The sequence below is a fragment of the Phoenix dactylifera genome, chromosome 3 (assembly GCF_051530095.1).
Source record: "Phoenix dactylifera cultivar Ajwa chromosome 3, Ajwa_hap1_PhDact_Kaust_v1.1, whole genome shotgun sequence".
Classification (NCBI taxonomy): Eukaryota; Viridiplantae; Streptophyta; class Magnoliopsida; order Arecales; family Arecaceae; genus Phoenix; species Phoenix dactylifera.
In genome coordinates, this window is record NC_143192.1 from 50,027,156 (window position 1) to 50,041,137 (window position 13,982).

Sequence of the window (13,982 nt, forward strand, 5' to 3'; positions counted from 1 at the left end):
GCCCTCACCTCCAATAAAGTGCAAGCTAAAAGAACTAACCCAACCATGCCTAGATTTTATTGTTGTGGGACCAAGCATCTTTCTTATAAACCATTGCGAAAATCTACAAAAAGAATTGTCCAGTGCACTCTGAGATGTACTATTTTTTGATTTACTTGGTTGTATCCGTACATGTATAATATTTCTTCTTTCAGCAAAAAAAAAAAAAAAAAAACCTACAAAGGAACACTCCTTGAGAAGCAGAAACAATAATTTGATTGGAAAATGATAAAGATCAACTTCTGTATCTAAGCCCACCAGGCACCATCTAGACACTTGCACTGCACCAATCTTAATCCATCGCATGGCACCGGTGAATCAGCAGTAGTGCTCGCTGGATTATCACCAGGGGATCTCGTCTATTCACATGATTCCTCTTTCCCTGTTTTTTTTTTTGATGTTTCATCCGCGTAGTTGTGATTAAAGGGATAGCCCTGTGAAGCACAAGCTAAAAACTTCTTATAATAAATTACTTTTAAAAGGAAGTCCTTGTAGAACTCTTCTTCTTCTTTTTTCTAATAAATGATCAAGACGACTACACATTACACAAATATAAGGTCAATAGCATGCTGAATTGGACCAATCCTAGTTTGTTGCAGACCATCCGATCAACGTAGCTCTAAATGATTAAATCAAGAGTGTGTCCTTCTTTTAATAAAGCCAAGAACATGATCATTAAATTGCATGCTCAGAGCCTCATCATTTCATCCCTTGTCCATGGCTTAGCTCATCATCGATCCTTGTAAAAGGAATGGCAACTTGAGCTTATTGCACTTTCTTGCTTAAACATTACTCTTTAGCATAGTGCGAAGCCATAAAAAGAATTTTTGAGTAAAAAGATTTCATGGATATTTCTCTTTCAAGCGTTGAAATTTTTCTAAAAAATATATTGCATACTTGCGACATGCGTATGTATTAGCGAACATATGTAAATTTATTTCCCACTTTTTTTATGAAAGGAAGGTAAATTCATTTTTCAATCTGTCTATCTCTAAATAATTTGTTTGATAATTTTTAAAATTATCGAATCTCATGGTTTAAATTTGACCACACGACTCTAGTAATTGCAATAGTAGATATGAGTTGAGAAATGCCAATCCATTCTTTGGTCAAGCCATGTTCAACTATCAAATGATGTCATTGCAAAAATCTAGTATCTTATAATCTAGGCTAGCAAGACCGAGGTCAAAACATAATCTGTTACTGCTTTGTGTCCCTCATCCCTCTTGAGCCTTGAAAGCCCTCAATTTTGGATTTGAAGGTGGCGATACATGGCTTCAGAATTTGCAGAGAGGAAGAAGGGGATGGATCTGAGTGCAAGATCAGGCCCACAGGCAGATTTTTAGGTGAATAAAGTAATAAACCGAGACTCTAATGGCATTATTGGTCATTACAATAATACAATGACGGATTTTATCATAATGGACATCCAGCTCAACATTCCAGGGTTTGTTTGGTTGTCCTTGTATTCCTTTATCCGTTTTGATATTATGGGCTGCACCTACCTGAAGCGTCGTTGTACCAAAAATTAAAAAAAAACAATTATGTTATTTGCTCGAGCGGCCTCGCAGCGGAGTAAAGAATATTTTATTAGAAATATTTTCAAATAAAACATTACTTAGAATACTGTCCATTAAATGTAGTTTTATTCTGTTGTTATTTTTTTTTTTTTGCTAAAGCGGTCATTTCATACAACACGGGTACGAATACACCCTAAGGAGTCAGAATACAAAATGTCCCGAAGGGCACCGGGCATCTCTCTCACCCCAGCCCAAAGGGTGCCTCCTGAGTGGCTCGCTACATACGCAGCCACCCAGTCGGCTACCCCATTGGCCTCACGATATACATGCCTGGCCTGAAATGTAACCCCCTCTCCCACCATTGTCCAAATGTCGCGAAGCAAAGGATGAACACATGCATGACTACCCGGGCCCTTACGGATCCAGCTAATCACCGTGGCCGAATCACCCTCCAGAAAAACCGAGCTCGCTCGGAGTACCCGCCACGCATAAGACAGGCCCATCCATGCCGCTCGCAGCTCTGCCCCTGGAACAGAGATATCAAAAATCTGATGGCCCCCTGCTGCCACCACATCAAAACTCGGGCCCCTAACAACAAATCCGGCCCCTCCCCTCCTGCCGCCATCCATGACAGAGCCATCAAAATTGACCTTGAGGAAGCTCGGGGGTGGGGACTCCCAGGTAAAGAATACCCTGTGAGGAGCTGCCGAAGCAATATAGGAACCCCAGATGTCCCGAGCTATCAAAGGTCGATGAGCTGGCTCTACCTGAACAATCTCTACAGCCTGAGCTCTGGCCCGCTCCATCACAAAACGTAGGGATAGCCGACGCTCACCAAACACTCGGGCGTTCCTGGCCAGCCATATCTAGTACGCTGTACAAGACGCCCTGATAGCCAATCCCCGTGTCTGAGGTGCACTAGCCCACAGCCGAACCTCCTCCAGGAAGAGATCTCTCCCACTCCAGGTGGCCCCCAGAATCCCAGTCAAGCTCCAAACCCCTCTCGCCCATACGCAGTGGAATAAAACATGATCCACCGACTCCTCCACCTCGCAGTCTGGACAAGAGGGGGAAAGGCTCAAACCTCGTCTGCACAACACTGAGCATGTCGGCAACCGCTCCCAGGCCACCTTCCACAGGAAGAGAGCAACCCGCTGGTGTAGCCCAAACCTCCACACCCAGCCACAATCTATGCCCAACTGTGAGCCTGACTGAAGGAGCCTGGCAACCTCTCTGATCCCAACACTCGCTCGAGAGGTAGTGCTCCAGACCCTGACATCTGGACCTGCTGATCCCGGAAGGGGAATCGACCGAACCCGCTCAACTAGGTGCTCTCCAAATAGCTGGCCCAGCCTGTCACCATCCCACTCTGCCTCTCCCGGCCAGAGAAGATCAGAAACTCGGAGTCCCTCCCCCACCTCAATGCTAATAGTCGTCGGCCATAGTCTCAAAGGAACTGCATCCACCCATGGATCCTCCATCACATCAACACTCCGTCCGTCGCCGATCAGCCACCTCGAATGCGCCAGGGCCATAGGCACATACCTCCCAATCTCTCGCCACATAAAGGATCTCCTCCGCCGTCCTATCGCCTGGCCCTCGAGACCCGCTCGGCCATACCTGGCTATCATAACCTGGCTCCAATGACCGAGCGGCTCCAGGACAAGCTGTGCCGCCCTCCGTGCCAAAAGAGCCTCGCGTCGCACCAAGAGTGACTGCACCCCCAGCCCACCCTCCCTCAGTGGTAAACACACTCTCTCCCAAGCCACCAAATGTATCCCATGGCCCCCCCGGTAGGAGCCCCAAAGAAAGCTCCGCATAAGCCGCTCAATCCCCACCAGCACAGTCTTTGGCACCACTGTGTGAGCCATCAAGTAAATAGGCATGGAAGACAGAACTGACCTGATCAACGTCAATCTCCCCATCATAGAGAGAGACGATGCCCTCCATCCCTCTAGTCTGCTCCGCACCCTCTCCAATAAGGTGGCGCACTCTGCCACCCGTAACCTCCTACCTGTGATAGGAACCCCAAGATACACCAGGGCCCCCGTCTGCTCCTGTATCCCCATAGTCGCCCTGATCTCCCGGCGCACCCTCCCCTCAGTGCTAGGGCTGAAAAAGATAGTGGACTTTTGTAGATTAACCCTCTGCCCAGACATCACACAATACTCTGTCAGTACGCCCTGGAGGGCTCTGGCATCCGACACCCGCGCCCTGGCGAGTAGGAGGCAGTCATCTGCAAATAATAAGTGTGAGAGAGGTTGGGCACCCGGGGCTGGGCAATAGGGTGCCAGCTCCCGGTTCCCACAAGCAGCATGCATAGCCCGGGAAAGAACATCCGAGCAAATAATAAACAGAAATGGGGACAGAGGACATCCCTGGCGAAGTCCCATAGTAGCACGGAAGAAGGGCGATGGCGTGCCGTTGACCAGAATAGAGAAGCTAGGCCCCTGCACACATCCAAGAATCCAATCAATCCAAACCTGGTGGAAACCAAGACTCTCTAGTGCCCTCCGCAGGAAGTCCCACCGGATCCGGTCATAGGCTCGCTCCATGTCTAATTTCACTGCCATCAAACATCGCCTCCTAGAGGCTCGCTGCAGATCCCCCATCATCTCCTGAGCCAGTAAAATGTTGTCTGAGATACTCCTCCCCCCCACAAAGGCTCCCTGCTCCCGGCTAATGATCCGTGGCATCAGGCTCTTCATCCTCCCCACCATGATCCTCGCCACCACCTTGTACAAGGTGGTACACAAGCTGATGGGTCTATAATGACTCGGTTCCGAAGCGTCCACACGCTTCGGTATCAATGTGATAAAGGTGGCCTTCCAATCATCTGCCATCCTTACATGGGTAAAGTAAAACTGTACTGCCTCCACCACTGCCCTTCGAATAATACACCAATATCTACGGAAGAAGAATGGTGGGAAGCCATCCGGTCCAGGGGCCTTATCCTCTGCCAGACCCCAAACCGCCTCCTGCACCTCCATCTCTGACACTGGCCGAATCAAGGCTGTATTCTCTGACTCATCCACTCTGATCTCCGACCGGGGAAGTAGACCCGTCTCAAGTATCCCCCCATCCTCAGTCCATCTGGACCTGAAAAAGTTGACTAATACCTGTCTAACTGCCGAATCCTCCTCCACCCGGTGGCCCGCCTCAACCCTTAAGGACCGGATCATATTTCTTTGCCTTCTAATAACTGTCGATCGGTGAAAAAAACAAGTATTCCGGTCACCATCCTTAACCCACTGAATTCTGGACTTCTATCTCCAAAAGATCTCCTGCTGGCGCAACAAGGAATGGTGGGAAGCTACTGATCGCCGCAGATCCACCATATCGGCCTCCGTAAGGTCCTCTCCTCGATCCTCCCTCCCCTGGGCGTCCAAAATCACTGCCTCCACCTCCTCCAACCTCCTAAAGATATTGCCGACAGTCTCCCGGTTCCAACGCCGAAGACGGCGTTTGGTGAGCTCCAACCTGCGTGACACCCTCTGCATGGCATCCCCTCGTACTGGCACACTCCACGCCTCCCTGACTACATCCCATGACTGGGGATATGACAACCACAACTTCTCAAAGCGGAAGGGGCTATGATGCACCGATCTTGCCTCTGTCGATATCAAGAGAGGGCAGTGGTCAGAAGCAATCCGAGCTAGATGACTAACCTGGTAGGCAGGAAAACGCTGGATCCAGTCTGGGGATGCAATGGCCCTGTCGATCCGCTCCCACACTCTAGCCTGCCCAGATTGATTATTGCACCAGGTGAAACGAGGTCCAGAAAAGCCGAGGTCCACCAATCCATTCCTCCCCACAAACTCACGAAACTCCCTTCTATCCACCGAATCAGAGTATTGTCTACCTCCTCTCTTCTCCTCTGAGCTTAAGATGCAGTTAAAGTCCCCTACTACCATTGTTGGTACTCCCTGGGTCAGCAGACTAGTCAGTTCTCCCCAAAGAGTTCTCCTTACCCTATAATCGGTACTAGCATAAACCCCGCACAACACCCACGGGAGTTCATTCGGTTCTGAAATGACCATTACCACTTGCTGAGAGCAATGACAAAATACATCCACAGAACCTAGACCCCGCTTCCACAACATCAGAATGCCTCCGGATAACCCCCGGGACTCCACTGCAAAGGAATCCCAATCACGTGCCAATCGCCGCTGAACTCGACGTAATCCATCACCGGATACCCGTGTTTCGCAAAAGAAACAAATTCCAGGATTATGAAGCTGTACTAACCTCTTGAAAGAGGAGGAAAAGGAAGGTTTGGCGGCCCCCCTACAATTCCAAGCTAGCACCTTCATAAGACTAATTACCTCCCTCCGCACCAGGAGCCAGCTTGCCTTCCTGGATTGAGGCTCTCAGCAGGTCAACAACCCTCCCATGATCCAAAATCGGAGACCCCTGTCTCGAGGCCCCGGACACACCCCTTGTCACCACCGCCCCAACTGGCAAATTGAAGCTGCTCTCTGTGGTCGGACTGCCCAGCTCCTCCGAACCAGTTCTCCCGGCTTGAACAGTGGTCGACAGAGCATGGGAAGCACTCGCCACAGTCTCTGCAGAGAGGCAAGAAACTCCCTTCTCGTTGCCCAGCTCCACCATGAAAGCTTCACCACCCTCTCCTCCTTCGACACGAGCCGGTCCACCAACATCAGCCGCCGCCACCGGCATCATCAGCGCGCCCCGAGTCAACCGAACCGACCGGCTCGACGTGGAGCCTCCGGCATCCGGGGAGGGGGGGGGAGCACCGCCCTAGCAGAGCACAGCCCATCAACTTCAGGCCCCGCCACCGGCTCCGCCGTCGACTTCCCCTCACGCGTCGGCTCCATTCCGCCCGACGCAACACCACCCTCAACCGGAGAGGCACTCGGCTGCAGCGCCGATGGAGACTCCACGACCCCCCTGCCGGGACCTCTGGTCAGCTTCGGCTTCAGTCGAGCAGGAGCCCTCGCCGGAGGCAGGGAGGCACTCCGGAAGTGTCTCCTCCCAATCTCCCTCCTGCGACCCTCCCGACCATCGAAGGACGAAGATGAAGCAGTTCGGGATAGGCCCTGGGTCGGCCCCGCCCCCAGCGCTGGACTGGGCTTGTGCGGGCTCCTAGCCCGCTTCATTGGGCTTGGGCTCTGACCCCTGGCCAACCCATGGTCCACCTGCTGGGCCGACTCATCCGGGCCCGACTTCTGGCCCATCTCCTCTGCTGGGTTCCGGGCCAACCCAGTCAACTCAGGCAGCACACCGAGTTGGGCGAACTCACCGTTCATGGCCTGCGAGCCGCTCGCCTCCCCCGTCGCCGGCGACCTCCGTCTGGCCAGCTTGGTCGGCTTTTGCCACCCCTCTGTGTCAACAGGCGACTCGGGAGAACCCACCGCCACGCATGGAGAGCTCGGCCCCGGCTCCGGAGAGCGGTGAACCGGTGGTGCTTCACCCCTAGACTCAGTCGTCTTCTTCATCGGTTTGGTCCCCCTAGGCTGCCAGATCCTGGAAGTAGACAGCCACGGCCCAAAGGGGAGCCGATTCCCCTCTGCTAGACCCATCTTCACCGCCTCCTCCCCATCCTTCGACTTCGATGACGATGCCTGCTGAGCGCCATGGTCGTCCGCAGCTGCAGGCATCACCGGAGCAGGGGAAAAAGAGCAGGCATCCTCTCCATGACCAAGACGGCCGCATTTGTAGCAGAACCCCGGGAGGTTTTCAAAGCAAAAGATCTGCCAGTGCAAATCCGACCCAACCCGGATGAATGTACCTGGCCGGATCGGCTCCCGCGCATCCAGTTCCACCTTAACTCGTGCGAAGCCCAGTTTCCGGCCGAGATCTGTAATTTTGTCCAGTGCCAGGGGACGGCCAGCCTTAGCAGCAATGTTCCATATCATACCTTTCGTCCAATACTCCATTGGCAAGTTTGGAAGACGAAGCCAGACGATCAGCCGGCTGAGCTGCCTGTTATCCGGAACAAAGTTCGGTCGCCACCTCTCCATCGCAAGAAGTTGGCCAGCAACTAACCACGGTCCAGCCTCCATGGCGGTTTCCCGGTCGGTCTTTGTCCGGAAGCCGAAAGCGAAGGTGTCATTTGATAGCAGGAATTCCTCGACATCATAGTCGAGCTTCATCACCGTCCGCATCTCACGGCGAATCCATTCCCCCGGCACCCGGCGACCCGCACTCCGCACGATCACCGCGGTCTCCCTCCACGCCGCTCTAGCCACCTCTCCCTCCTCCGGCGATATCTCCACCACATCCGTGAAGCGCAGTTTTAGGGCCTCCAGATCCTCTTCCGGGATTTGATGATTCGTCCAAAGAGGCAGCCTCGTCGTCCCCTTCGTGCCCTTCGCCACATCCGCCCACGACCGAGCTGACGTTAGGGGCCTCGCCGGCTTCTCACCCTGTCCCACCGCCGGCTTCGCTCCCTGGCCCACCGCCTCTGTCTTGGGATCGGTCGGCGCCATTCGTGTAGCCCAGGTATTCGACCCCCCGGGAACCCGAAGATTCGTCATTTCCCGAAGATTCGTGTAGCCCAGGTATTCTGTTGTTATTGCCCGTCATTTCCCTTTACAATCACTCATACTAACCGTTATAATAGCCATCAGTTGAAACGGAACAAATAGCAGTGATTTTGGTGGATTCAATTATGGGGGATAATTGGAGTGTCATTGGATTCTTCAAACGAAATATATCTCCCAGGATTAGTTTATGGATTAGATTTTTATTAAATTATTCTATTTATATGAATAGATCTTTAAGGATTAGTATATATCTTCCAGTTTATCCAAAATAATTAAGATAATTATTCACCCAAAAAATATAAAAATAATTTAAAAATTCTAATACCCGGAATAATCGGAGAATCGTCATCACGCTTCCATCCTGTTACTTTCCCGGTTATCCTCGAACGCTTTCCCAAAAAAAAAACCGCCCACCCTATTCATTTCCCACTCAGCCCCTCGGAGTCCATCCATCTAAACCGTCCATCTATTGGCCCCGCCATCAGGTCTCTCTAATAGGCCCGGAGAAATCCCACTTCAAAGTGGGGCCCGCTGCATATCCGGCGCCACCTAAAAAGGGCACAATGGTTACTAAAAAACCCTATTCGGCTCTGCCCATTGATCCGTCGCCGAAGCATCAGGCCGGCACGCATCTCTCTCCGGAGGCTGGTCTCTCTCGCCGCCTCTTCCCCTTCCTCCCGGCAAAGCCCAAGACCCTAGAAGCCCTAACCTAGCTCCGGCGCCATGAACGGACCTTGGTCCGAGCTCGAAGACGGGTTCGCGGCGGGGCGCCTCTTCTCCCAGGGCGTCTCCTACACCTACGATGACGTGATCCTCCTCCCCCACTACATCGACTTCCCCGCCGACGCCGTCGACCTCTCCACCCGCCTCTCCCGCCGCGTACCCCTCTCCATCCCCTGCGTCGCCTCCCCCATGGACACCGTCTCAGAGGCCGCCATGGCTGTCGCGATGGCCGCCCTCGGCGGAGCCGCCATCGTCCACGGCAACGCCTCCCCGGCCCACCAGGCTGCCATCGTCCGCTCCGCCAAGTCCCGCCGCATCCCCTTCGTCACCGACCCCGCCTTCTTCTCCCCCTCTGACCGCATCGCCTATGTCACCGATTTCAACTCCGCCCTCTACGCCCTGGTCACCGAGTCCGGCACCGCTAAGTCGAGGGTGGTTGGCGTCGTTGCGCTGTCCGACTGGGAGAGCCTTGCGGACAAGAACGTGCCGGTCTCCGAGTACATGCGGCCGGCCCCGGCTTCGGCTCCGGCAAGCTGCGATTTTGAGCAGGTGGCGGCGTTCTTGGCCGGGGAGGGGCTGGAGTACGCGCCGCTGGTGGCGGTGGACGGGGAGGTGGTGGATCTGGTCATGGCGGAGCAAGTGGAGAGGATCCGGAGCTTCCCCAAGCTAGGGGTGCCATCGTTGGGTCCGGATGGCAGGTTCTTGGTGGGGGCGGCCATAGGGACCAGGGAGGAGGACAAGGAGAGGCTGGAACTTCTTGTGAAGGCTGGGGCGAACGTCGTCGTGGTGGACAGTTCTCAGGGGAACTCCATATATCAGATTGACATGATCAAGCATGCGAAGAACCTGTACCCACAGCTGGATGTGATTGGGGGTAATGTGGTCACAATAGCCCAGGCACAGAATCTGATCAAGGCCGGTGTTGATGGGTTGAGGGTGGGGATGGGATCGGGGTCCATCTGCACCACCCAGGAGGTCTGTGCTGTGGGTAGAGGGCAGGTACAATCACTCTTTCGTCTGTTTTACTGCATTCCATCCTCCAAGGCGTGACACGTAATGGCTACCTGAAATACTCTGTTTTCAGAATTATTTAGAAAAGTTCATGCATTGACGTTTCTATTTGAAAATAGTTGGAAAGTTCAATTGTATTTATTTATTATCATTGAATATTGATAATTAAACTGAGGATAGCAATTGAATAACAAATTCTGATTAATTAACGTAACGTCTGCTAACAGAAGCGGCTTTTGCATGCAGTGGTGGTGTTCAAGTGTTGGTTTAAAATGTCAAAGCACTTCCTTTGTATAAATGATGCAGCTTTTGACAAGATTTTGATTGCCCTTCCTTTGAGCCAACTCTCCTTGCCGTTGCTTTTGTTGCTTGTAGATTTTATATATTGTGGCTCCTCTCTAATACTACCTCTGTTTTGATTATTATAGGCAACAGCTGTATACAAGGTTGCATCTTTTGCCAAGGATCATGATGTGCCTGTAATTGCTGATGGTGGGATTGCAAATTCCGGACATATTGTTAAAGCTTTGGTATTAGGGGCATCTACTGTTATGATGGGCAGCTTTTTAGCTGGCAGCCATGAGGCTCCTGGAGTTTATGAGTATCAGGTGTGCCATCTAAATATGAAAATCTTCTGAAAAAGGAAAGAAAAAAAGATATTTCTTGCTTAGCGTCTTCAACTATAATATCTTTTTGATATAATTTGTGGTGTAATAGAATTTGTTTTCTGAGATATACTTTATACCCACTTCGTATTGATGGATAATTATCCATTATTTGGTATTCATGTTTCTTTTAGGTGTTTTTTTTGAGTTACAAACTTAATTGAACACGATCCTTTCATTCCAATTTCCAAGGATGGTTTTTCAATTAGTTTATATCAGTTGATGGATTTTCTTTCTTGGCTTTTTCTTACGTGACATTTATTGAATTTCTCATCTTGGTTGATATTAAGCTTCAGACGTAGAACATGCTTTATGGCTTCCTCTATTTCTCTTGTTCCCATCATGTTTTGCTTTAGCTTTTTACTCCTTATTAATGCTCTGTGTTCTGGAGCATAAGCATAAATGCCATCACATTCTTGAGAGGGTTCATTCTTTAGTTTCTTTATTTTCTTTCATATCCATTTTTGGCATGAGGCATTTTGATAGGGATGTCCATCAATAATTATACCTTTTTAAGTCCACTGGCACATCACTCTTCGGTGGCTATATTCTTAGACTTCCTACTATTTTCATCTTAATAGGTTTTGCAATGCTCGATCAGGCAAACTGTAACTTCTAACTAGCCTAACTTCAATTAAGTTTTCAAAATTTCCCCAAATGATTAAAAAAATTCAAAAATATACAATAAATACGAGAGGCTCTAGTTTTCGCTGACTTGTTTATAGAATAACTTTAGGATATTTATATGTTATTCACTATGTTACTATTTCTTTGCACTTTCTTTCTCGATCTTGTGGTGTAATACCTATGTTCTGTACTTCAAAATTTTTCCCATAGCTGACTTATACTCAAAAGCTGAGCTTCGACTATGCTTCTGTGTGTACAAAGTTTTCTGTTATGCTCTTGACAATCAAAATAAAATACAAATTAAAATTTCAGACTTTCCACCTAAATATGGTTTTAACTGGTGGCTTTGTGTCTTATGGTATTTGCCTTCTATGTAGCATTATTAATGAAATGGAAGCTCTTTGACAGGACCTTCCCACAAAGAAGTGTTATTGGGGCAACCATTTTTTTTAATCTCTTTTCTCCTGTTAATTTTGTTTCATCTGACAATTGGCTTTACCAGAATGGTCGCCGAGTGAAAAAATACAGAGGCATGGGCTCTCTTGAAGCTATGACCAAGGGGAGTGATGCCCGATACTTGGGTGACACACTAAAGCTGAAAGTTGCTCAGGGAGTTGTTGGAGCAGTAGCAGACAAAGGTTCAATATTGAAGTTTATTCCCTACACAATGCAGGCTGTCAAGCAAGGATTCCAAGATCTTGGTGCATCCTCTTTGCAGTCGGCCCACAATCTTCTACAATCAGAGGTGCTAAGATTGGAGGTATGTTGGAAGTTGTGTTTTCAAATCTTGCATGCTTGAGTATGGCATGTGTTGAATATCCCTGGAGCTACGGTAGTGTTCTTTGGATCCAGTTTGCTACTGAATCTTCTCATTTTCAAGAAATAGTGCTTGGAAAGCCTTTGGATGATAAATTCATTATTTTCTGGAATTTGTGTTCCAAAAAAGCAGGCATTATATTGTTTACAAAAGGGATACCTGGAGAAGTTAGCTTGAAAGAAACAATAAAAAGTTTTTGTAATCTCATTTGTTTTCTGAATGATGACTCAGAAACTTGTTCATATATCATGAGTGCTGCAAATTATACATCAAAACTTACCTGTCCTTAATCTTATTTGGTATCACTTACTTTATAGTACATTGTATCCAGTAGATGCATGTTAATTAGATCTAAGTAACATTTGATTTGGGGGAGTTTTGAAGTATGCATATCATTGATTAATGAGTAATAGATGCAGTTGTTGGATTCTGAATCTAAATAGCCTATTATTGTTTTGATAGGTATTTGACACATCCTATTTGTAGATTCTTGTTCCCCTCCCCCTTTTCAGGAAGAAAAGGGGTGCATGGTGAAAAATTTGTTGACTCTGTCATCAAAGAGTTCATGATAGATCCATTCACCCATTGATTTTGATATGACTTTAGTTGTTAAATCTTGCATAGAGGTTAGGAATTGCCTTCATGTGTTGGTTTCCTCCCTTTGTTTGGTAACAGCGCCATCCCTTTTTTTAAGTTAGTATGTGATTTTTTTGGAGGTATTTGAGGAGTTTAAAAGTATTGTGGTGGGCAACCTTGTTATATTCGTTTACATGGCATGAAAGATTTGTGATTTTTTTGTTGGATGGTGAACTATGCAGTTTGTCAATACTAAAAGCATCTCTTTTTTTGGTATCAAACTTTCTTGAAGGACATTTTGATCTAACCCAAAAAAGGTCATTTTGAGAAGCAACAGAACCAAGAGAAGATATTTTGGTTATTCTATGTTATTGTCCAGAGCATGTTGGAAGTTTACTGTTATCCTTCCGTTGAATAATAATTTAATCTTTGCCTACGATATCTTGTCTTTCAGGTCCGGACAGGGGCTGCACAAGTTGAGGGAGGGATACATGGCTTAGTTTCGTATGAGAAGAAACCCTTTTGAGGACTGACAAAATGTTTGTTTCTGATAGAACCTTAATATTATAGTTCTGAAAGGTATGAATTTGGTTAGGCTGACATTCTTCAGCCCAAAAATTAGGAAGCAGTCCTTCCATTCGCTTTGATGTCTTGCAGTTTTGCTTCAATTCTGGAATTTTCTGTAACCTTCAATGAAAATGTTGAACTTTATAAATAACTGTTGGGATCTTATTGTGAGATTTAATTGAAGTATATTTTCTTGATCATGCCCCTTTACTACTTGGAATTTTGCATGAATTTGGAAATCTACAATGTAGGAGTGTAGCATGTATAGCTAAATTAGCTGGAGATCCATACTTGGTAAATTCATTAGAAATCACTACTGGAAGTTACATCCTGCTACATTTATTCTTCAATCAGCAGAAATAGTTTTAGTCCAGCCACCATTGAAATGCAAATCTTGTGATACAAAGTGATAAGCTGCTTTTCATGGGCACTGAATTCTGTTGGGGTGCTTATAAAATAGAATTTTCAAGTAGGACCTCCGTCCCCGAAGCGAAGAAAGAGGATCGATTTCTTTTTATTATATAAATTTGATTTCCATTTTTTTTTTAATGGGAGTAGATTAAATCTAGTAATTGAATTTGATAGTTTTGAAATTTCTTACTTGAAGTTTCCAATCCAATAAAATACTTATTAGGTTAAGTCTTGGGTCTCATGTCAATTGTGAAATATCTCGTTTGTTGAAACGATTCCTAAAAAAAGTCAAATTGGCATCTGAGGAGCATATAGTGCCATATCTTGCTTCTGTTTGATTCATTGGGCACCCAAGAGTTCTAGCTTTCATGTTTACCACTTCATATAGCCATAAGTTTGAGTCACCAAAGGTGCAATTGGGACTGACAAGCACTTAGATGAAAAGTTGATCACCTTTTTGGTGGAGGTTTAAGGTTTGACTCATGGGGGTGGCCTGGATGTGGATGATATGGCAGGT

The 13,982-nt window shown here is 47.9% G+C and overlaps 1 protein-coding gene across 1 annotated transcript; it reads left to right on the plus strand.

Annotated features, from left to right (window-relative positions):
* The first annotated feature begins 8,648 nt into the window (after nt 1-8,648).
* On the plus strand, nt 8,649-13,254 carry LOC103711771 (inosine-5'-monophosphate dehydrogenase-like). The gene is made up of 4 exons (XM_008798041.5): nt 8,649-9,790; nt 10,231-10,410; nt 11,597-11,854; nt 12,942-13,254. Exons 1-4 carry the CDS (start codon nt 8,792-8,794, stop codon nt 13,011-13,013), a joined length of 1,509 nt encoding a protein of 502 aa, XP_008796263.4. The 5' UTR covers nt 8,649-8,791; the 3' UTR covers nt 13,014-13,254.
* Nucleotides 13,255-13,982: the final 728 nt, after the last annotated feature.